The following is a 26,214-nucleotide window of genomic DNA, read 5'->3' on the forward strand; positions in this document are numbered from 1 at the left end:
ACCTTTGAGGCTCACATCAAACATCTCTGCAAGACCTCCTCCTTCCACCTCAGAAACATTGCCAAACTCCGTCCCGTTTTATTGAACTCTTGCCCTTTTCCTCATTGTTTTTTTTTATTTTTTTATTTTTATGCTCCCCATGTGTTTTTATTTTTAGCACTTACCTGTTTTATCATGTAGCACGTTGGGATTTGCGTAAATATAAAAATTACAAATTATTATTATTATTATTATTATTATTATTATTATTATTATCCTCCCTGTGATAGAGTTCCGGAGAAAAAAGTAACAGAACAAGGCTCATCTCATCATTTGTTTTTCTTCTTCTTCTTTAATGTGCCTGCTCATTGCCAAATCATAAAAAAGAGAGCTGCCAAACCCAACGCGGGGCTGAAACAAAAAGCTGTGCAAAGAAGATTTGTATCTTTCTTTGTCTCAGTTGCCCTGAAAATGTACATTTCTGGATTGTGACCAATACATGTTTGTATGTCTTCTCCTTTTTGTGTATATGGAAGATGAACTGAGCTGCTTCCCTTGCATCCTTAAGCTTCTGTTTGAACAACATAACATAGCTGTGTGTGTGAAATGTTCAACTTGTTGTAAATCCACATTTTCATCTCTCTCTCACTAGGCTGAACCAGAGGGCTTCTCCCATTTCCACCTCTACGTGTGCGCTGCCTTCCTGGTGAGGTGGAGGAAAGAAATTCTAGAGGAGAGGGATTTTCAGGTAATGTGCACACAAGACAGAGGGGGCGCCATACAGCTTTGTGTCCACAGACTGGCACGCACACATACTATACATTCAGCCATACAGGTTTTCATAGCCAGCTGGTGAAGCTGATGGTGATATACTGTACATATCTTAATTTTGATGTAAATAAATCTCGGCTGTGTGCACAAACACCATCTAAACAGACCATCAGACTGCAGAACTGCTCATGGCCTGCATCCTTCTCCATTACCTCCCTGGTTATTAACTGGGAGGTCCAAAAGTCACTGTGAGCGCATTAGTAGACGACAGTAGACAGCTGCCAGAAGGTGACTTTAGTTGCCAGCTCACTGGGGGACGCAGCTTCTTAACAGTAGCAACACAGGATAAAATCATCACATATTAACATCGTCTCTGCTCTTTGGCTGCACTCGCTTCCTTTCTTCTTTCACTTTTTTTGTCTTTTCTTTCTGTTGTGTAAAAAGCCCCTATTATACTTTTATACTATACTATTTAACGCCATGTTTGCACTCTTGGGGTCTACTAGAATACATTTACATGCATTGATGTTCAAAATACTTTGTTTCTCAAATTGCCCATTGCTGCAGCTCCTCTGCCTGAAACACTCTGTCTGAACTCTAGGCCCGCCTTCCTGAAAAGCCCAGTCTGCTCTGATTGGTCCGATCTTTAAGTTAATTTCAAATCAATACAGATCTTATTGGGGGACATTTGTGTCCAGCTCAACTCAACTAGAACCTTATTTGTCCACAGAGAGGAAATTGGTTGTGCAGCAGTGAAAACCGTAATACGACAAGATCAAAAACACACAAGGCAATTGAATACAACATATAACAAAAAGTCAAGTAAATAGTTTTGGCTAGTGGGTGTTCGATCGGGAACCACAAGGCAAGATCTGAAACTCTACTGTAGGTGCAGAAGGTGGGTGCTGTTGGACAGGGTGGATTCTGCTTTCTTTAACAACTGTTTGTTGTACAAATCAGACAGACTTTTCTGCTGTAGACCTGTATCACCTTTGGTCATGCATTTTCTTCATGCACACCAAAAGATCAACTCAATAAAAGATCTATAAAACTAATTCATCAGGGACCTGAGCTTCCTCAGACAGAAAAGGCGCTGCTGGCTTATTTACACAACATATAGGTGTTTAATCAATCAATTGATTTGTCACATGAAATCATCTAGGGTGCAGTTCCAGTAAAATGTTCCTTCAATTAGTCAGTAGTAGTGTAGTACTAAACATATGTGTATAATTGGGTGCAGTTTAAAGCATTGACCTCATTTAGGATCCTAGTGGCCTGAGAGTAGGACATCCTGAGACTCTCAGTACTGGCCAGGTGTACTGTATCCTCTCCTTTCTTCTTGACCTCAACAGGGAGAAAAGGCTTAATGATGATCTCCAAGCCTTATTATTGCAGCGACTAGTGTAAATATGCTTTAGGAAAACCTGGATAACCAACTTGCCCAACACGCTTTTTTACTGGCATCGGGCCAATGCTTATGTCAAACCCTGCTGCCTGCTTTCCAATGCTTGCAAGGTGACTTTTATTTCTCACATTCTTACCCAAGTGTGACTGTGTTCTTTCCTTCTTCATTTCCCAACTTGTTAAAGCTCAGAAGGTTCTATATTTTTCGGGACATTGCATTTTGCCGCCCTGATTAATTACCGTTACCTAAACGTATTAGAGCCTCCTTTTGTTTTGCTCTATTCTTACATTTGTGCACTGTGTGCTCATCTGTATTATGACCACACAAGCTCACGCTTTTACAAACTATTCTCCAAACTCCATATAGTTTTACTGACTGGCTGGCTCTCAATACAGACTACCAAGTTCTGTGCCAAGGGCAAAATATCCAACCTCATGAAGATGAGAGGAAAAGAGGAGGCGTAGAGGGAGAAGAGGATCAGGGTGGAAATGAGAGGTTGGGAAGAGGGATAGGAGACTTCAGCACAGATTAAACTTTAGTGCAATGAAGGGAAATATGAAAAGTTTGTTTTTATTTTGAGAGTACATTTATGGTTTGGCACTCTTCAGTGTAATGTTATAACCCTACAACATTATTTGAAAGACACAATGTTACAGATGATTAATTAAAGCTGACTAGGCATTGGGCTGCAGTTTGCACCCGCTTAATGAAGGCTTAAAGGCTGTAACTGCCTTTCGAAATGGAAACGATAAATATAGGACTTCTATATCACTGCTTTACCAATAAAATGTAAGTTGCATTCCAGAGATGATGTTCTTTTTAAAAAAAACACTAGATATGTAAATGCAGAGAGGATTTTTTTTAGAGTAAGAATGTCTAGAGAACATGCAGTATATTCATTTGTTTTACTTTAAGATATAAATGAAATAATTCTTACAGAATGGAAAATTTTGATTTTGATAACAAATGGGAGTGAAGAATGAATAAGACCTTGTTGTATCAGAGTAGCACTCCGTGTGACTATTGCCATCATACGGGTTTTTATTACTCCAAAAAATCACAGTAAAGTTGTTTTATTCAGTACTTGAATGAGAAATTACTCTTTGCACTTCAGAGGTCCTGCACATCTGAGTTTTACTGTAGCTCCCCTCAGGTGGTTCCATTGAAGAAAAGAGGGCTAAAATCAATAAATTTACAGCTGATTCAAGGGTGCTTCTACCTCGTTTTCTGTCACTCCCACCATGGACTAATCAAAAGTCTTCAAAGGCGATAGCAGTCCTAGAGTTCCAGTTCTAAAGGACCTGGGTTTGAGATGGAGGCCAGTTGAATAAAGCTGCTTCGCCCACTGAGTGAGACACTGGAGGCTGTCGGAGTTTGAAGATGAGGCATCAACTGACTCATCTGTTCTTACTTTCATGCTGTTCTTACCCTCTCTCAACTTTTGTCGCACTCAAGTTCAAGCTCAGATTAGATTGCTACTTTTTGTTGGATTCAATTTCAGATTGTATTTCAGATTGTTATAGGTTTTTGAATGGAATTCTGCAGCGTTTTGAGCTGTGCACACAGAAAGGCCTCGCTAACCTTTAAGTAGTTAGTGTGTCCACTCTTGCGTTAAAATGGTTAAAAAAGAGAAAGAATTTGCATTCATGGAATTATTCATAATTTATACATGCCTTGGCAGGCATACTTGGAGCAGACTGAGCCTGTGCAGGAGTAAGCGATGCCAGACTTGAAAATTCTAATGAATTCAGGAAGCTCCTAAAACACCATCAGCTTGAAGACAGCTAGGTCAGCTTAATTTTTTATTTGCTTGATTAGAATGTGTGCACCCACAAGTATGAGAGGCTTGTGACTAAACATCACTGAAAAGAAATGTACATTTCATCTCCGTAATTATAATATCCTCCTTTCTGCTTGTCAGCGCATGGCTCTGCAGTTTGTAAAGACATTCACAGTACTCAAGCGATGAATTCTAATGACTTTGGTGATCCCCTGACTCCTTTAGCACCAACATCAGATCAACATTTCAATTTCTTACCAAAAACCTGCAAAACTAATTACATTCAGTCTCACCTGCAGTTTGTGTTTAGTGCTAAATAGCTGTGAACTGCCTAAAAAGTGCTCTTTGCTGTTAATACAAACTTAACACCTCATCTATGTTTACCTGTTGTAAACTGATAAATTCAAGACAACATACATTCCTAATAGCACCCATTAGTACGAAAGACACACACACACACACACACACACACACACACACACACACACACACACACACACACACACACACAAATGTTATCCTGGCGTTTTTCCTTGCCCAGTCTACAGCAAATGAGCTCTCATCGCCTATTTGTTTATGTCTTCAAGTGAAGTCTGTTGTACTTAATGGAATACAGATTGTGTGTGTGTGTGTGTGTGTGTGTGTGTGTGCGCTGTGTGTGCGCTGTGTCTTCCTCATTTGTCTGTATCACAGAATGAATAGAAATTCAGACACGAAACAAAACAAACTTGTGTGCCGTTCTTAATTAATGTGAATGTTCTCGCACGTTTTAAAGGTATTGTAGGGGTTGTGGCTTTGAAAAAAAATTAAACAAAATCAACTAAATATAATATATATAATATAATTCAAGTACTTTTTAGATTAGTGTCAGCGAGGAAAGTAAAGATTTCTTCTCTTCTCAGCTTTAGTAGTTTAATTCCAGGAGATTTCTGCCTAGGATCCACTGAGCCTCTGGGTTCAAACGTGGGCCTGCCAGGTTCTTAAGGGCCTGTTGAACAGCTTCTTATCTTCACATGCTTTATCCAGCAACCCTCACTGCATCCCTTTTCTCTCATGTCTGCCTTTCTTTCTCTTTCTGTCTGTCTCTGTCCCTCTGTTTCTCTCTCTGTTACTAATTTGTTTTACTGTTTCCTTCTGTCTTTCTTTTCCCTGTGTATTACTCCACCACTGATTCCTGCTTTTCCTTTACCTCCCTTTCTTTCCAATACTTCATCATTGATTTCATGATGAGAGGGCTCCTAGGGATGACAATGAGAGATAATGAATCCTACTGACATTGGTATTTGCTGAGTTCTCAACAGATGTCTTGTCACAATTATTTGTTCAGATTTTCGTGGTTCCCAGATGATGAATCATACTCACTTGTTTGACCCCCTGACCTGCCTTCCGCAAACTTGACATTTCTCCTATTTAGTGAAGTATCTATTGGACGGATTGCTCTAAAAGTTTTCACAAATATTCAAAAAATATTCAAACAAATATCTTACAGAGGAGGATAAAGCCTACTGACTTTGGTTATCCCCTAAGTTTTATTCGAACACTACCATAGGGTTTAAATTTGTTTTTTTTTTAGTGAAATGTCTTGACTATTCAATGGATTGCCATAAAATTGTTTGCATGTAAAAACAATGCAACATTGCTAAAGTTTTTACATGGACATACAATAGTATAGAGCCCTGAAACTGTCTAAAGGCAATGACCTGTTGGCAGTCAAAAGACATTATGATGTACAGAAATCACTCTTGCCTTTTCATCCTACAACATGCATTCACACAAACAGCACATGCTTCCAGCAATATAATCAAGGTTTCCAACTTGTTTAAATTAATCTACTCATTATTACATAGAGCTGCAACTCCAATTTCCCCAGGCCTTGAGGCTAACGAAACTTGTAGCAGCTTGTTAGCACAGCGCGACATTACTTGTTTTGTGTTATAGCTGGAAATTACAGCTTTGATTGATTTGCGCTAAGCAGAGGTGGGAATCTAGAATCTTTGCTCTGCCAAACAAAAATGAATTACTTACATCCTGGTTTTCAATCATATTTTTTCATGGATTACACATTAGGCTCAGAGTGGTAAAATTCTTGTCTTTTGTAACAATCAAGTATCCAAAACTGAGGAGGACATGCTGTTGGATGCTGCCCTCCTCTCCTACTCTTTCTTCAATGCCTAACAAATCTATCTCTTTCTCCCTGACCCTGTCTTTCTGCTTCCAGTACTGGTTGAAGCCTGAAAATATTAATGACGTGGTTAGTGAAAGAGACGTGTGAGTGACAGAGAGACAGAGGAGAGCAGGGAAAGGTAATGCAGCTGAACAAATACGCTGCGTGTTTTTAATAATGTTAAAAAAATGTTATACCGAAACCCAATATGTGGCGGCCAGTGTTGATTGTGTGGCGCACCGCCACAAATTAGTCTGTTTGGGAAACTTTGCTTCACAAAGCCATGGCAACGTTCGATTAGAATGTTACAATTTCAAACTCTCAAACACGAATGTGGAAGTTGGAAAAACCTCTTTTGAGATCTTTTTGTTTAATAGTTTTTAACCCTCTAATTCTGCCTAGTCACAGCAGTGTAGTCGCTCACTGTATAAAAGTGTGAGCAAATTGTCTTTGATGTAAAATGTAGAATATGACAAACTTGCAAGTGACATGCTTGGGCTCCTAAGAGGGAACACAAATGATTGATTCACTTTAACAGTTTTAATTAAAAAATGCATGCGGAAAGTAATTTAAAAAGGATAATTCATGCATTGTTATCAAACATAGTAAGGAGAGTAAATGTGAATCTTCTCTCCTGGTTGTGGGATTGGATTGGTTAAGCTGCTAAATGGAAAGCAGGATGAGAATGGCACTCCCCAAGCAATCTGTCTTCCACCGTTCCACATCAGCTAGCACACTACTGCTAACTGCAGGCCTGGACTGCAAGAATAAGTTAGCGCGTGCACCAACACGCGCACATCTTCATCCATTTTCTCTGTCGCTCAAAGCCACACGCTCATAGACACGACAGCACAAACACGCATATAAACCATTTTCTCTCATGTCTGTACAGTTTTAGTCAAACATTTGCTTTCGAACACACGCTTACAGTAGACACAGTTTTGGGCAGAGGAATTATGCAGGTTTGCTGTTTTAAGTAGGGTCAGCACCATTTCCCATTAGTCTGTTGCTACCTGCAGGCACCCACCAACTGCAGAGCTGCCTCTAAATGATTATGAAAAACCTCTGCACTCTGGTTCCTGTTGCATATGTGGAGCTCCTTGATTGTGAAGTTGTACCTCATCCTGGAAACTAGAGAATAGGCCAGTCTGCATTTAAAAAAAAGAAAAGAAAAAAAACTCAAGCAAATAAGACACAACCTCACAGCCCGAAATTCAGGTAGAAAAGGGTTTTTGTTAGGTTTTAGCACAAAATGTCAACTTGTTATGTATGCCAGAAAGAAGGGAGATAATTGCCGCTTTTGCAATTTACCCATTTTTGCAATTTGTTTCTAAAGATTACAGCCTCACAAAGGACTATTCCAGGGGGTGCACATCCTTAAATAGGCATTCATTTAACTCATTGTAACAATTGCAATGTTTTTGTTTGGTGCTTGTGCAGGAATTGTCCGCTTCCTAGATGAACTACAATTTGCTTTTTATATCTGTTTGAAAAATGCCTGTTTTTTCACAAAGTATTTGGCATGTATGATACAACTTCAGCTCATATGCTTTGACGTTGGCGGGGACGTGCAGCAGAAATGCTACATTGCAATTTCCCAGAATTAAAAAAAGGCACATGCACTTTGTACACATTCCATATTCTCAATAAATGCTGTTTGCATCTTCAAGGTGTATTGATATACAGCTTCTATTGACATGTTTGATTTTTATGCATAAGATTGCCTTAACATACATTATAAATGAATCTCTCTACACTTGTGAATTTAAAGTAAATTTTCAAAAGCAAAACCTACATTTACACACACAGTTTATGCCATGTTTTTAGTCTCCTTTTTTATATCATACATGTTGCCTACTCTTACACTCTAACAATTAAGATGCAAATTGCATACAAGCGTTAGTCCTTGTAATAAAAGGTGATTAAAGAAACAGCTGGGCACTCAATTATCCGTGAAACCTACCCTATTAATGTTGTAATATGTACGTTTTCCTATCCTATGATACTAGTCTAATGCATAAAATGTATTTTGATTTAGCATTTTCCTGAGTATGAGGCTATAATATCAGTTTTTTTTTTTTTTACATCAAAGGTTGAGCAGTACTTAAAAGAATCTGCAGACTCTCATTTGTATCCATAGCAGTATTTGTCCGCATGGATGTCATGGCCATCAGTTGAACCTCTTGATCTCAGCCATCTAACCGCGTTGCCCTGAGATTTCATTAGTCAGCGTTGCTGAATAGTCGTCCGTCGTGAGGATCCCCCATCGTGATTGTTAATGTGATGCCAAGCGTTTATGTGAAGGCGAAACCTATTAGTTCTGTGTAAATGGAATCTCACTGTCACTACAGTTTTTTCCCCAGAGGAGCTTAAGGAAAGCGAGTGAGAGGTGGCAGAGTGAAAGAGGGAGACAAAGATTTGTTTTCAGTTTAATTAATGGTGTGTGAAAAACTGTGGACCTTTTGTAAATGTCAGCGTCGGACCTCTGATCAGTTATGTGTGGAGAATGCCTTGGGTTAGGCTGCCATGGCAATAAAGGAAAGGAGGGCACTATAGAGGAACCAAAGTAATGACAGAACTATTTCAACGTATTAGTTCTATTTCATATTTAGTATTTTTATATATATATATATATATATATATATATATATATATATATATATATATATATATATATATCTCTGAAGTGACAGGACAGTGATTATGTAACTTTTATTTGAAACAGCACCTGCACATGCAATGTACTAGACTCCAAATGACAGCTTTGTAGAACTAAAAGCACCATTAGAGAATAAAACAAATCTCCAAATACGTTTATACAGAGTGACAAAGTATGAGGGAATTGCACTGTGGTGTTCTGTTGATCTGTGTTCTGTTTAATGTAGATATAAAGGGGAAACCTAATATACAATTATCTTAAATTCCAAATTTCAATACAGTACAATACAATAAGTATGCTCATGTCATGAGCATACTACTGCCTATATATAAATCTGTTTGTTTCTGTGCTTTGGGTGGTGGTAGTTGCAGATCACTGCCAACTTCCTTTACTACACCACTGAAGAGTTTGTTTTCCCATTTACACTACTTTGACCAGTTTGTGGCTGAGGTATAGCATAATGTTTTTGCTTTCCCTGCCACTGCTCTGTATACTGATAAAAGAGAACGAGACAATGGTGTTAATTTACCCCAATCATTGTTCTAATAAAGTTGTTATCTTGCTTAGTGACACATTTCACAAAAGACCTATTAAAGTTTATTTTGGGGGAAAATTGAATTCTAATTATTAGAACAAAGTGTGTCCCTGTCATGACGCCAGGACAAATGCTTGAAAACTGGAACTCTCGTGCTTTAATCAGGACATCTGGTCACTCTAGATGTTTTACTTTGCCAACACAAATGCAGCAGATTGTTGCCAGCAATGTAGTCCATAGGGCCCTCTACTGAAAAAATATATCACTTTTCTCTGTCTTTACCGCAATGTATTCTACATGCAAATTTGTATTTCTGTCATTTTTATGTTCTTGTGTGTTGAAAAGACTTCAATCATACTATAGAATCTAGCCCGTGCACCTATTTTATTTTATATCTGCATGTGTGTGCATGCGAAATAGCAAGTAGCCACCTGGCAGTTTCCGGTAAAGAGCTTGATCCCACCTCTGATTAATTCCATTTTCCCCCATTTATCACAACAAGAGCTCTTCATTTTCTCCCCTATAACTTTCTCCCCAAACTTGGCTGGTATTGCGCAGACCCTCTCAGGGGTTTGCAGCTTCCCTGATGGATGGCACTGTAGTCAATAGTGTAGAAAGTGAGACAAGGCCGCCCCTGGTAAACAACTTTTAATAATCACCCCTTTGATTGAGTGCCGCGCCTGATGTGGCATATGAATCTCTTTGTGCCAAAACAATAGGAGAAGAGGAAAAAAATGAGAGGGAACTTAATATGGTAGAAGTAATTATGTAGCCCTCCACCCCATCCTGCATTTTATTCTTTGACATCCTTCTTTCATTGCTCTCCTTCCACCTCCACGCTCTCCATCACTGACAGCTAAACTTCACTTTGAAGCCAACGTGTGGGTGGGTACGCTGAATTATTGTTGCGTATGTTTTTGATGACCAAAGCTCCTTGGAAAGTCAGTAGTTATCACTCATGATGCAGCATCGCGTAGACATAAAGTGTGTGAGTGTGTGTTTGTGCTAAAATATGCACACAAATGCAGTTTATTAGCTGTACAACTGAGACGTGTCGTTGCTCTGTTGATCAATGCATGCAAGCACAAGTTTGCCATTGCCAAGAGTCTCCTAGAAGCATTAATCTGCTCAAAACAATTGTGTGTGGGATGATTAGCTTGCCGTCTGAGTGTCATTACTGGCATTATCATTGACTGAGCTTTATCCGCAATAGAGAGGAAAAAAGAAATAGGAAGAGTCAGAGTTTTATAGCATTTTTGCCCTAAGATGACAAAATTAAAGTACAAAAATTAAACTAAATTAAACTAGTTTCTTTGTCAGCCCATAAGCCAATTGCATGCCCCTGTGCTCAACTCAGTTAAGACATAAAAATGCCAAATAAACAACAATATTGACCCACTTGTAAGGAATAAACAGGCTGCAGCAGCAGCAGGAGGAAGGAGAAATAGACTTTAAAGAAAAAGAGAGAAAGGAGATTTGAGGAATGGGCCGGGTCTTGAACTGAGACATAAATATTGAATTTTGGATTTAAATGCTGTTATATGCAGTCAAAGCAAGAACTAAGGCATTTCTGCCCCTGCGTTGTTGTTTTCAGTGATCATGAACTCTTGATTAGGGTGCCATTAACCTTTCTGAAGTTGGCAGTGGATTACAGCTGGAGAAAAGCGGTTGAGGCACTATTTCTCTTTTGTAAAATTTACTATGTTGAAGTTCACAGGGCCTCATCTCTTCATGGTAAGTGCCCATTGTACTGTTCATATTGCCAATTTTGCTGAGCAGTTGTCAGCATGGTATTCAAAGCGTAGACCCACAACAAAAATGCATTGCAGTGGATTGGCTCATACATTTCTGAAGTGGTTTTGCATGTTCAAAACAGTGTGAAAACAAAAGTGTTTTGGGTGGTGATGGCTGAAGCAAAAAGGTCAAATGGTTAAATATTGACTGCTCTTGAGCTTTGAAGTTGTGTATGCCGAAAAGTGAAACTACTCAAGCAGAGTAAAATATCACCATAAATGCTTCAATACACAGAGGGAACACAGACAACTGTTTTAGTACTCAGATTGCTTCTGGCTGCATTTTTTTTCCAGAGGTTATGAACTTGTCATCGGGCTGGCATTGACTGGTACAGAATAGGAGCGAGACTTAAGCCCACTGACTGAGCGTGAACTGACGAGAGCCGAAAAATTCAAGGTATTCATAGAATACTATCTATTAACTCAATTATTTTTTAGTTTGAATTAAAACCATTAAATACATAATTCTATGAGGCGTTAGTAGGGGTTGGGGTATCCAAACAATAAACTCAACACTAACACCCACACTTTTGGTTGCATGCGTACTCAAAGCTTTCAACTATCTGTCATCATTCTCTTTCACACTCCCACAGTATTCAAATTACCAAAGGTTGAACCCCCATCCCACACGTCCCCGTATCTTTTCCCTTTTATAAAAAGGCATAGCAGGACTTTATGAATTAGTTTAGTTTACACAAGCGTGGACTGATGTTGACCTACTGCTCGCGAGAAATACATGAATGTTAAATGAGACAATTTTTTATTCATACATTCATCTTTTTTTTTTCTCTAGTACTTTCCAGGGATGCATGGAATTTACTAAAATTGACTAAAACCGTGCCTGTGATTGCATAAGTCATCATATTTCACTATTAACAGTGCTTTTTCCCATCACTCTGTCAGTGCAGTCTGTAACTGCACTATGCAAGCGGGCAGCTCTGGGTTTATAACATGCTTGTTTTGCATCTTTTTCAGCATAATTTTGCAGGTCAACTACATGTTGTTTACATTGCTTCTGTTACTTGAAAAAATGTCATTGAACTTTAGTTTTCTTTCATGCTGTGGTGTAAGATGTTTAAATACTGTTCCTAAACTTCCTGCCAAAACAGATCCCACATCCTTTCCATGGATATCATACAAAATACACAGTATCATAAGAAAAGCTGTGAGCTGAATCACTCGTAGCTAAGTTAAGGATTAACGTATGACTGCTGGGCGCTCCCTCAACCTGATAACCCGTTGGCAGAACAGTGGAATCCTTTTTTACTTCTGCTTAGATGTGGCTAACTGCAGTAATGCGAAAATGCAAGAGACAGCTTAAACCACCCCCCTTGGCCCAGGTACAAAAAGAGAACTCCTCTAGAGACAGCTGTTGACATTTCCAAGACAAAAGACAGGCGAGGTGTGAATGTGTCTCCGTTTTCTATCCACTTAAAACTAAACCTGACACGCCTGCACTGCACAGTTTCCGCGAATAACTGTTACTATAAAAATGGAATTCATTTGTACTGCATGAATAATTTGGTATTGCTGTTTTAACTGTGGTATAGTAATGTAAAAGCAAAATAAAGTGATAGGCATGCATGTATGATGGCATGAATCTTGGGTACTTTGGGTCGTTAGCCTCTATGTTTTATTCATTTGGGAATAAGGATTTCATAAAAATGGCAGAAGCTTGTGAATGACTGATGGTAAACATGTAGTGTAGTGGACAATTAAATTGCGATTTCATGCGGGTACCGTTATCTGACAACAGAAACATAAAAATATGTTAACTGAAACATCTGCTGGATTAAAACCCAGTATAGGAGACTACAAAGAGCATGATTGGAATGAACATAGGTGGAACTGGCTGCCACTCGGCAGGTGGCTGTTTGGCAGAAAAGTTAATAAAACAACTTCCTCTAACTTTCATAATATACATTTTAAATGCTGATATAAAACTAGAGCTGCAAAGATTTATGGATTATTCAATTAGTTATAAGCTTTAAAATGAATCAGCAACTATTTTGATCATTGACCTTGAGACATTTATAATGAAAAAAATAAGTTGATATTTTTATGATTCCAGCTCCTTAAATGTAAATATTTTCTAGTTTATTCACTCTGCTGTGACAGTTCAACTGAATATCTTTGAGTTGTGGACAAAACAAGATATTTGAGGACGTCAACTTGGGCGTTGGGAAAACACTGGTCCACATTTTTCATAATTTTCTGACATTTTGTAGACCAGACAACAAATCGAACAAACAAGAAAGTAATCGACAGATTTTTTGACTATGCAACTGATTGTTGCGGCTCAATAAAAAGTAAATAAAAGTTGCAGCCCTAATTAAAAGCCTCATGGCTTTAGCTGTGTAAAGCTCTGTGTAAGCTCAGCGCCCCTCAACTGCCATGGAGTGCCTTAATGTGCCATGCTGCAGCTCAAGCGTGCTGCATCCGCGGCAAAGGTGCGCCTGTTCTCGCAGCAGGGTGGGACACTTCTGAGTGCTGCCACTGTATTAATCCACTGAGCTTTTAACCAGCCAACCTTTTTGCAAGACAACTTGGCATTGCCATCAGCTCTTACCTCCGTATGCTACAGTACCCCACTCCTACATTAGCACCCACTGCTTGCCAGAGTGCCCATTTTGTGTAATTATACAAACTACAGCAAGCTAATGGCCCTGACAGAGCCGTGCCTAGGCCCATTACACCTCAGGGTGCTGCAAAAACACCATTACCACCACCAGCATCCTGGAGTGTTTGTGCACGTAGGTGGCAGTCCGCGTGTGAGCAACCTCATCTCTCGGTGTGCGTTCATGTAGATGTGTTGGTTGAAGGAGGTTGGAGGTGGGACGTCAAAGAAACACAGCAGCTACTACAGACGATGGACATTTTTAGCCACAAAGGTGTGTCTGTTGATATGTTTGTGAGCACCACACCTGTCATCTCTGCCCCATTAATTTCTCCTGGGTTTTTGTTGCAAACTGTGGGGAGCTGTTGTTGACACCACAGGAAAGACAGCAAGGCACCTTGCAGGACTTTGGGCACTCATTGTACTTCACTTAGCACCATGTCATTCTGCCAGCAAATAGACTGTTTGGTTCACAGGAAGAGTGGCCTTTAAGTAAGTAAGTAAGTGTGTGTGTGTCTGTCTGTCTGTCTGTCTGTCTGTCACTTTGTTAATAGCATTTGAAGTTGTATTTCTCTCTCATTTTAAGCTTCAACTCTTATAGTCGTCACTAACTCACATGCATAAATACCATAGTTTAATTTAACCCAATATTCGCACTCCAAACTTTCCTGGTAGAGCAAATATTAAGAAATGTGGCATCTTCATGTTTGTCAGCCATGCTTTTCCTCAGGTTATTGTGTGGCATTTGTTTTACTTATTCCACACACCCACGCTTAGTTCTCAGAGTGAAACAGCAGCTCTTCTCATTCACCTAAAGGGGAATATTTTCCACTGAGCATTTTGCGGCTTTACAAATGGGAGGTGGAGATGAGGATGGAGCGAATTAAATCAGCTCACCCCGGTCGGATGCAGGTTAAAACAATAGCTACACACACAGCAAGTAAATTTCACTTGCCAGTTGGCTCTCTGTGTAACCATTATGTTGTCCCATTTACTTTTTGAAGAAAGAGCATGAGTCTACTCTATTGACAGTCTCCTTTCCCTTCACTATCAATAGCCATTAACCGCTTTAAGCCTAGCCAAGCGTAGGAGATGGAGAGCTAATTGCCTTCCTTTGGTAGCATACTGTGTACAGTATAATGGTGGATCAATGTGTTTGTCAGTATTGTGGGGTAAATGGATATTCACGCCTAAATAACCACAAGCCCACCCCCCCATCACCACCACACACACACACACACATAACAAGACTAATTACATACACACACTCACACACATCGCCGTCTCCTTTTTTTCTGTCTCGTCTGTACCTTTAATTTACTGTATCATCTCTTTCACTGATTTCTTCCTATTCCACAGAGACACCAAACACCATGGATTGTAAAGATTCCTTGTCCCATCTTTTTTTTTCTCACGCAAACGCAACACACTCATTCACACAGACACTCGTGGCCTCTCAGCGTGGAGTTTTGCCACCTGTGTGGAGTGGAGTGAGTGCTGAGTTCTCCCCCCTGACAGCGAGATGTATGCAATTAAACCGTATTAAAGTCATTAGCCCAACAGAAGTGATAGCCAGCAGATGGTTACCTCGCAGAAATATGTTCCTAATGAAGCTCCTCAGTCACTATGGGTGTGTACTTTTGGGGTTGTACCATTTCAAGCAGGAATTGATTAGACGGCGGTTGGTCCATCTCCTTTAGCATAGCAATAAAGTGCCTTTTGATGATTTATTTAAAATATCCCTGCTACTACTTGTCCATCTCTACTCCGTAAAAAAGGCTAAAAAAAATAAATAGGACATGTTATGTATGAGGACTGGCCAGAAGCTTTTTTTTTTTCTCCTTATTTACCTACTTCCGCTTTCTTCTATTTAAATGAAATATTTATTTATATTCAGCTTAATGTGCCTGTCAGATGTTCAGCAGGATATCTGCAGTTCAAACATTTTCTTTGTCTTTAGCACCTGAATGTTTTCCTGTGAGCGGATACAGCATAATCATAAATACGCAATACATGACCCCCCCTTGTGTGGACACGCAGTCCTTTAGCTGTGAGCAACGTTGTTGCATTTGGAGTGTGTGTGTGCGTACGTGTGAGTGAGTGATGAAAAGAGGAGCACTGATAGTGATGCTCTATTGAATACAGATGAGAGAAAAGCGAGCTGAATTCTGATCAGACTGCCTTTTCTCTTTCCTCCGCTTGCCATCCCTCAGAGCAAAAAAAACTTAAGAGCAGTGTGTCTTTCTGAACCAAGGGGGATGTTATTAGGTCAGTCTTTTCAAAGTCAAGGTCCAGGTCTTCTTCACAAAGGAGCATCCATAACAGTGTTTTTCCTTCAGCAGGATTTTGATGATAATGATATGGATCTGTATTTTAGGGAGAATCTGAGTTTTGCTTTATATTTGACGACACTGTCGTTTTAGCAGCGCTCTCTCACCGCATGTGAATTTGTAAAATACTCCAACAGGCTTTAAACACATTTCAATGGCCCACGGCTAACAAAAGTCAGTCAACAAAATAATCACCTTCTGCTCTTTTACTTAACAACACATTTCAAAATGTAGTACGTCAAAACTCCTCGTTAAGTTATTCAGAAGGCGGAGGTGAAACACAGCTGCAGACAAATCTGTAAAATTTGGCTAGGATAGCAGCTTTGAGCTTAATTAGTCGAAGAAAACTTGTACTTTTCCCCTTTTCTTCGGAATACAAATGCCTTTTGTTGAAAAGTCATCAGGGTCGTCTCACCGGCTCATTAAAAAACTGCGAGAAAGGAAAAAATTAATGGAGTCAAACACCATCAATTCAATATGTAGGAGGGTAAAATAATACAAAGTGCCTCGCTGTAGTGTCTTTACCCACGTGCAATTTTGTGTGGTTTGACTTTCTCAGCAGTTGTAGAAAGGCGAGGGTGGAATATGCATTGGAATGTGTAAGTAATTCGACAGTGTTAAAATTCTTTTTGCAACAGGGTCCTTTCAGACGGCGGCAAACTGCTCAGGAGTCAGATGAGTGTAGACACCCGAAGACCCAGCGTGATTTGTCCTTCGATGTGATTATTAACACCATGATTGGTTGTAAACCCTGTTGTCACGGCAATGATTTCAGCCTTGATGATGAAAGCTCCTGGGACACTGATCTATAGCATATGAACACACTCTCTCTCTCTCACACACACACACACAAACACACACACACACACACAATCAGTCTATCTCACTGCTATCCCGTCTCATTCCCCAGGAATTAGTTGGCGAGATTGAAGTCACTTGCGTGCGTGAGGGTGTGTGTTGCTGTTGTCTGTCTTCTTACTTACATAGTAATGTACAAAACAGGAATCTGGGGAAAGACTTAAGCTCCACTGAATTGTACTTGACACTTTATTCTTTCTTTCCAGATTTTGTTTTTCTCCCCCATACCCACACCTTCCTCTTTACCTTCTTTCTCGCTCACAGCTGTTATTAAACCACTTTGACTGACTTAATAACATCTGTGTCACGCTCAAACACAGGGACACAGAAAGCAAGTCCAACTGTGCCTGTCTGCTACACTAGCATTACCCCAAAGGGTGTACTTTGTGGGATCCCAATTGCAAGTGCAGCCTGTAATAATACTTTGCGCTGTAGTTGCGTTTGGTTTTTAGTATCTCTGGGCCCCATTCATACCTGGTATTGCCATACGATATCTGTGTCATTTAAACAGATAATGACATCTGATCACAGGCCTTTGCACCTGGTACTAGTCAGTGTTATCTGTTGTGTCCTCATTTAGTGTTCCAATGTCCCAGGATGTGACCAGACAGATAGATAACAGAATGCAATAAAGACCTAAAGCTGAAGTAGTTTTTCCCTTGCCATTGAACAAACTGTAAATCGGAAAGAAACACACAGGAGTGTTACATAAAATACATTTAAATGTTACCGTTTTGACAGCACTTTATGTAGTATTTTCTTACATAGCTCAATGTAGGATGGATGGCAATATGCAAATCAGGTCAACAAACATGTTGTCAAGATGAAGGAAAGCGATGCTGCGGATGTGGATTCTGCTTATTATTATTGTGTTTTTCAATGGGTTTGATGAGATACTAGGAAGATAAAGAGTTAGGTGTCATTTCAACTTGTTAGGTGGATTTTAATTTTTCATGATTGCATCCTAGCTGTGATTTGATCCCAGTGACAGCCAGATCGCCGCCAGATGTTCGTGGCCGATTGCATACCAGAGAAGATCTCCAGGTTCAGATTGCATGAATACCAGGTGTAAATGGGGACTCGATCTTAACACCAGTATTTAAATTAAGGCTGCAACTTGCAATCATTTTCATAGTCAATTAATCAGTGTATTATTTACTTGAGTTATGTTTTGGTTGTTTGATCATCCAACATTAGAAAATAGAGGGAAAAGATAGCCATCGCAATTTCCACAATTTCCCGGAGCAACAAGGTGACAGCTTTGTCTGACCAACAGTCCCAACAATATTCATTTTACAATAAGATAAAACGGGTAAAAAATCATCACAATGGAGAAACTGGGATTAGTGAATGTTTGCCATTCATGTTCGAAAAATGACTTTCTCAATTAATCGATAAGTTATAAAAACTGTTGCAGATTTATTTTCTGCAGATGAATAAGCTCTTATTCTTGCTCCCTGTCAAGTGTACACATAGTGTACAACTCCTAGATCCTAGAACAACTTGGTTCTTGGTGATATACAGAGGGTTTACAATGCCAATGTTAGAGTTGGATCCTGACCCAAACCCATGCTGCTGAGTTTGTCGGTTAGTTTGTCTGTATAGTATAAAGAAATGCATCACCTACTGACTTTCCCTCTCTTTCCTTTTCCTGAATGCGTTCCATTTACCTCGGTACTGGGAATGACATCGCCTCCGAGTTGAATGCGTTCCATTTACAAGTCAGATTTTTCATCGTAGGAATTAGCTCTAGCCCGGTTAGCCATGGTTAGCAATACCGGTTGATAACATATTACACTGTTTTTTGTGTCCACGTCCACAGATATAAGATGGACAATACTGTGTGTACAACTGATTTAGTGAGACACATGCAAGACATAAGTGCTAATAACTGTATGTTACCCCAGCTTTGACTACTGTTGATGCACAGGGCATCCATGTTGGATTTTGAGCTTGGGGTACTCGGAGGTTGACCAACTTCCGAGTTTGGAAAAAGTTCAGGGGGAGTGTTTCCGACTTGGAGCTCAGAAAATCGACTTCCAATTACAAATGGAACACACTGTTCTATTGCCTTCTCACATCTCCTCTTTTCTCTAAAACATGTTTTCTTTTCCCCAACAGGGTCTGATGATCCTCCTGCAGAACCTTCCCACAATGCACTGGGGTAACGAAGAAGTGAGCGTACTGCTGGCTGAAGCCTACAGGTTGAAGTTTGCCTTTGCTGACGCGCCAAACCACTACAAGAGATGATAAGCGTGGCTTGCTGCAGCTGCTCCCCTTCTTCTCCTGTTCTTGCTCCTCCCCCTTTTTATCACCTCCTACCTGCTCTGCAGTCGTCTACTGAACTTAAAGGCCTCTTTTCCTTCAGGGAAGGACGTCCCTTTTTCTTAACCTCCGCTCCCCCATTTTGCCCAATGGGCCTTTCAGCTATTAAGAGATTTGGATCAACCAATGACTGAGAGGACATGCGGTGTAGCATTTTAACACATTGATGTTGGAGCCTTTTTTTTTCTGATCAGCTCTGAAATGTGCTCTCCTTCAGTCCACTGCAGAACCTTCTTCAACACTGAAGGCCACAACTTTTTACAGTTCGGTCCGCTCAAGTACAACCTCAGGCCTGATGCAGGACCACGAGCTCAGCGCTGCCGGGAGGTTATTCTGGCTCAGAAAAAAATGTCTTTTCTGCTAAAAAAAGAAAAAGAAAATCCAATGCCATGGCAATAGGTTGTTTTTTTGTGTGTCCTGGGGCCAAAATGTGACCTTTTTTTCAGTTTGCGAAGACAAAGAAAGATAGCAAAAGGGCACAGTGCTGGATGGTTTACATATCTGAGCCCGCTCTCCTGGTCACAACACCACCTGAAGGAACATGACCTCTCCTGTTCTTTTTTTTCCCCTCCTGCTGCGTGCCGAGAGGGGGACCTTTTGTTTTCCTTCATGACAAACTAGCAGTAGGACTTTACAGAGAGACGGTCTCTGAGGGAAAATGTGTCTCCCTCCTTCTACAAACCACAAACATCCACCCAGTTCCTTCCCCTATCCCCGGTCCTCCCACCCACACTGCAGAGCCCACGCAGATCGACATCACTAGGGTTTGGCATCGTTTGGATTTTAACAATTCTGATTCCAATTCCGATTCTTCCTTTCGATTCCGGTTCTTATCGATTCTTGATTTTGATTCTTTGAGAGGTGGAGTTCAAACGGGTCACATTCTTAATTCACAAATAAGAAGAAGATTTTATTTTGATACAATGGTGGGTTGCAGTTTTACCGGGCTTTTTCAACTCAAAATAAAGCCACACTAGAGCGCCGACTACTGCGCTCCATGGCAGCAACACAAAAAGCGCCTGGCCGCTAAAGAAACCAAAACTTGCGCATATTAAACTGGGAAGCGATGATCGGATTTGAAACCAAATCCTCCAAATGATTCCATTAAAGAAACGATTCTACTGGAATCGTAATTTTTAAAACGATTCCCAGTAGGAATCGGTTCTCGATGCCCAATCCGAGACATCACAGAAGATAAGAAGCCATTTGGAGGAAGAAAGCTACTTTTTTCCTCTCAACCTGCTTATAGATGAAATGGCCATGTCTTATCTTTTAATCGCCCCTCATCTCTGTTACCAGGACTACCTCAGAACACACAAGTAGTGAAACCTAGAAATCCACAGACCGGTACATACATTTACGCATATGTCGTTAAGTTTAGAAACGTGCACACATCAGTATGGGGGCAAAATAAACTATTTCAAGTTCAATTGCAAAATGGAATCATCTCATGGAAGCTAAGTTAGGATATTTAAAGAGCCTTCACAGGGTTGTTTTTTGAAGTGGGATCCAAATGAACAAGTTTGCCTTAATTAAGATACAATCTGTTTTTTTACTTTCCCTTCCTCTTTTGTTTTTCAGGCCCAATTTTTATGGGTGAAAAAAAAAAAACTGTGACATGCCAATTTGTTGTCTTTGATATTTTGCTGAGAATAGGCTTTAGGAGTCTCTCATCGGGTAGTTAAGTGATTCCTTCAGCAAGCAAAAATCCAAATAAAACACTTTGATTACATACTCTCCATAAAGTAGCTCCACCTTGTTATGGCGAGAGGACACCATTAAGGCGGTTTGCGCTGACCTGAGCCTGATTCTTGTTATTATTCCTTTCACAAGGCCTTCCTGGTCACACAGGTGAAAGCTGCAGGTGCACGGGTGTTTTTTTTTTTTGCAGCGTCTTCATTAAAGGGAGTCTTGCACCTTTAAAATAATAAACAAAAAACAATTACACACGTTTTATCCAAATTGGTTCTCCTAATGGAATCATGTGTATCCCGCACCAATCCCGTTTCAATATCCTCCAGGTAGTCAGGGTTTAGCTGAGTGTCATTGCCTCTTTTTCCTGCCTTGTGTAGCAAAATTAGTGTTGATTTTTGTTTTCAAAATGCATTTTTAAGTTTACAAGGGACAGACCCTTTGCTGTTAATAATAATAATAATAAAAAAAAATCAATAGAGCAGAATCATGGCTTTAACTATCAATGACCGACACAGATAACAGTTAAATTCACCCTTTAATGTGAAATCTGTTTGCATATAGCGAGCTGCACATAACTGAACAAAAACAGCACGGGCATTAAAATAGAACCTTAATATTCTTGTGCACAGGACTCCCTGATTAACATCGTCTTAACAACACCTTTGTCTTTCTCCTGTCTTTGTTGCTCTGTTCAAGAGCACATGGGATATTTTACCCAAAGTCAATGGCACCATATTGGTGTAATGTTAGGGGATTGGGGGGGGGCAAAATCAGATATTCATGACATAACACATAGCTGTTAACGTCTAGAGCCTCCTGTTGCGACTCCGCCAGGATCCATTATTGTCACCCCAGCCCACAAAGACGGTGTGCGTAGGTGTGTGAAGGGGAGATGGAAGCAGAGAGGGACGGGGGTTGTTTCTTTTGGAAGTTTCAGCGCTTTTTTCTCTGAGAGCTGTCAGTCTTTGATCACACTTGGGATCTTTTTTTATCCAATCTGCACCAGTCTCACAAGTCCATCATCTCCTTTGCTCTCTGATGAGGAAAAACTGCACTTAATTTAAAAGTCTATAGCCTTTTTTCCCCTTCCTCTCTCTCTCTCTCTCTCTCTCTCTCTTTCACTCTTTGTATGAGATTTATTCTTTCAATCTCACAATTTACAGATTTTTCTTTTACATTTCTGGTTTTATGTTGTTATGCTTACAAGACAAGCCTATTAAGTTGTGCCTGACTCTGGAGACATGAGACAATGTCTTAGTTAATTTTTTGACCTCAAATGAACCTGAAAGGTTCTCGATTTCTGGAAGCAATAGTATCACATTTTGCATTTGCTGTGAAAAGACAGAAACTATCTTTTTGTATGTGCACATCTATTTTTTTGGGTGTGTTAGCCAACAACATGAACTGTTTAATACCGTAACACTCTGGGCCTTTTAAAAGTTCAAACTCGGCAAATGATGCTTCGCTTTACCCCTCCCCTGAACATCGACGGCACGCCTGTCAAGATTTGGACTTCACCACGTGTTGAAGCGGTACGCTTAGGGCTGTAGTGAGGTGTTTTTTTTATTATTATTATATATACAAAAGACTATCCAAAACCAAAATTACAAGAGGTAAAAGTGTAAGGAACTCTTGTTTACCACATACAGTAGTAACCTAAAGTTATTTTCACATCATTAGCTAACTACATTAGTTGGTGCGGTTACAAGTTATCAAAAAATCCAAAAAATAGGGGATGCCTGACACTACTAATAATGTGGGAGGTTGACAGCAACTGTGCTTTCTGTGTGTGTGTGTGTGTGTGTGTGTGTGTGTGTGTGTGTGTGTGTGTGTGCGCGCGCGCACGTGTGTAAGTCATGGGCAAAGGAAGCAGACTTGTAACCCCCCCCCCCCCCCCCCCCCCCCCCCCCCCCCCAACCAACCTTCTTTTCAAATCATTAGAAGAGATTCTATATTTTTGCAGTAATGTCATATGCCCTAAACAAGAAGTAGTTGCCTAGTTTGTGAAAAGAGATGGCTTAATAAACAAAGGCCCATTCACATGCTGCCAATCTCAAATTTACCTGCCTGTAACCCGGTCCTCTCCACAAACACACACACACACACACACACACACGTCTCCATGGTGATGAAGGCCTAGGTTTTATCTGGCTGGAACCCATTTTCAATTAGCGCACACACAAACACACACACACACAAACACACACAAACAAGCTTCATCATCATCATTTTTTGAAACATCTTCAGGAGTGTATCCTTAAGTAACATTTTCAGCTGCTTTCATTTCTTGTAGTTTGTTTCCTTCCTTCTTGCTCTGCGTCTCCAAACATTAAAATATGTTTATGAAAGAAGCTGAAAATAATTTCCTAAAAGACATCGGGGGTGTCCCCAATGTCTTTTGCCTCTTGAGTACTCAGAAAGAATCTTATAATACTAGAATGTGGGTGACAGGAGTTTTGGTTCTTGAATTTAAAAAGTGTACAGAGAAGATTTTGAAACAAAAAACTGTAAATAGAAAATGTAAATAAATCCTATATATGACAAAATTGCTTTGAATAAGGCGTCATGTTGTGTATACTGTATGTTTTTTCTTAAAGTGTACTGTTCTGAGCTGTTGTGTGCATGTATGAGTGGCAGATAGTATTAGTAGGGTATTAGTTAAATATTTCATGTGTGATTGCAGTCAAACTCAAGATATGTTATATTACAGTCATGTGTTCCCCAGCGAGCTGAGAATGAATTTCTTTAATATGATGAAAATGCAGAAAATAATGCGATACCGTGTCTGTGCATGCATTAGCCAGTGCAGCAAGCAGGCCACAGCTAAATGCTGTGCTAATTTGCCACATGTAGGTAATTGTATTGGGGGGGAGGGGGGTTCTCAGAGGATGGGAAGGAAACGAGAAGACAAAAACCAGAACCAGGCTGCATACATTTGCAAATGAGAGAACATATTCGTACTGTGCGTGCGTGCGTGCGTGCGTGCGTGCGTGTGTGTGCACCCTGCCCACAGTAGTCGCTCCCTCGCTCTCGTTAGGCTGACTGATGTTCACACAGGCAGCCAATTATGGAGTGGCGGTCACTGAGGACTCCAGTCACTTCATGGGAAATTAAAAATACATTAAAACAAACAATGGTCACAGGAAGGGGCCCGTTTGTGCACATTTGCGCACGCATACACACACGTAATTTGTGAAGAAAGATGGAAGAGGTGCCAACAAAGAACCAGCTGGAGCACACCTTGAAGCAAAAAAGATATAGTGCGAGTATTAGCTAAATCAACTTTTCCTTTAGTGTTTTCCTCACGGCCATTTTCCTCTCTACATATTGTAGCTGTTTGCTATTTATTTGTACAGTATATCACTGTTATAGTATCAGCCTTTGCAGTTTACCTCCCAATGCCCTCCTAACTCCACCAATTTACAGGCCTATAAACCACCACTTGCCAGCGTGAGTCCTTTTCATCAAGGGCTCACACACTGGCAAATGGTACAACATCCTGGGATCGCTAAGGCAGAAATGTCAAGGCAGACTTCACGGCATTTTCACAGAATTTTAAGGCCGTGTCTGAAATCAATTTCCTGATTCAATTTTTGGAAAGAGGGGTTGCACAGCGACGGCATTATTGTCACAATGAAGGATAACACACAGATCGCGGATGTCTCTGGAGAGGATTTTATATGTGCTGTGGAGGCACTGGCAACTGGGATGTTAATCAGTTTCAATTTCAAGTTTGTGCCGAGGCAACGGAGGGAAAAAGATATTGTGCGGTGAATGGAAAATTATTTCTGGCTGCTTAAAAGTGGCATAATTAAAGTTAGTAAAAAAACATATAAATAAGCTGCAACTCATCTTTGTATTGGTTTTTATTTCCTCAAGTCATTCTGGGCTTTTCCTCATAGCAAGAAATGTCTTGATCTTTTTTTTTTTTTTCAAACAGGCCTTTTGTGGGATTCAGAAGTTTACATACTTTTCCTGTCACAACCAACAATTTTAAAGAAGTCAAAACTCCAGCGGCACTAGTATATAGAACAACTTTATTGGATTGTTGGTCTTACAATAAATAAAGTTGTTCTATATACTTCAAGTGTTGTTGACATCTTTGGACTTCTTTCACCTCTCCATGCACCATGGAAGTAAGCAAATTTGTTCCAGAAAAACAACACTCTTCAACAATTTTGGCAGCAGTAAATCATACTTTGATAACTTGTGCAGCTTCTAAGATAATTCATGGATTCATTAACTTTTCACTTCTCAGCATCAAGTTCCATTCACGTAAATTGAATACTCAGTTATTATTCATTTATTCAGAACAAAATTACAGATAGTGGAGCCATATTAAATAGATATGTTCATGTAGTTATGGTGTATTTCCCAACACAGGGTGACATTGAAGAGACAAGTAAGAGCGATCAATCTGCTTTATAATCACAAAAGACATTATACAATATGGGACCTTTAGCCATCGCAATTCCTTTGTTATTTTAATCTTTTGAGTATCTCATCCAGCTGAGAAGATAAATCAGAACACCTGCACGCTGACCGTGAAAATCTTTCAGCTAGGAAACTCAGCAGGCACGGCAAATCTTAGCTAGGAGATTATCATGGTCACTGTGCAGGTGTTTTTTGCTTTTCTTAACGTGCTGTTAAATGCTGGCTCCGACGCTTGATTTACAAGTTAGTCTGGCAGGTAAAATGCCACCATGTGGAATTCATGCCAGGAATGTGAAAAAGACTGAGGAGTAGGAGATGACTTTTCTCATTGAGACACTGATACAAGTTGACGTCATAACTGCTCATTGATGGGTGAAAAAGGGGATGGATAATAACTGGATTTATAATATTTTAAAACCATAAGAGACATGTTGTATTTTAGTCAGTTGGTAAAATAGCAAAATTAACATTGGAGTGCATCAGCCACTGCCACTTCCCTTTGCTGCTCCTAAGATGTGGAACACTGTGTTCTTCAGAGATTAAATTGGAGGGCTATTTAAAGAATGCACTTCATCTGAACTCTTGCGATACAGAACTGATCTGTCCTTTAATTTCTTCCGTCGTATTTTTAAATCTCAGTGTCTGATGACTTGAATCAAGAACTATGCAGAGAATAATAAAGCTGATCAGTCATGAACTTTGACACGCCATCTATTTTACCTTCAGTGGTTGAGCGCTTCTCTCTGTCAGTAACTAAGATTTACACAGGAAGTGAATATTTATACTTGACTTTACAAAATTAGAGCATGACTCGAAACTCAGGAGACTTGTGAGGAAGGATGTTTGCTCAATAGGAAAGCTGAACTCCC

The 26,214-nt window shown here is 40.0% G+C and overlaps 1 protein-coding gene across 3 annotated transcripts in view; it reads left to right on the forward strand.

Moving 5' to 3' along the window:
* The window catches only part of tbc1d22a (TBC1 domain family, member 22a), a 187,026-nt gene extending 163,756 nt beyond the window's left edge, over window positions 1-23,270 (forward strand). For all 3 annotated transcript variants that reach the window (XM_032505200.1, XM_032505202.1, XM_032505201.1), the window contains 2 exons: window positions 632-727; window positions 19,013-23,270. In XM_032505200.1, coding sequence (XP_032361091.1) covers window positions 632-727; window positions 19,013-19,141 — 225 coding nt within the window. In that variant the 3' untranslated portion in view covers window positions 19,142-23,270. The remainder of the gene's footprint in view (window positions 1-631; window positions 728-19,012) is intronic.
* Window positions 23,271-26,214: the final 2,944 nt, after the last annotated feature.

Source organism: Etheostoma spectabile, chromosome 23, assembly GCF_008692095.1.
Source record: "Etheostoma spectabile isolate EspeVRDwgs_2016 chromosome 23, UIUC_Espe_1.0, whole genome shotgun sequence".
Lineage (NCBI taxonomy): Eukaryota > Metazoa > Chordata > Actinopteri > Perciformes > Percidae > Etheostoma > Etheostoma spectabile.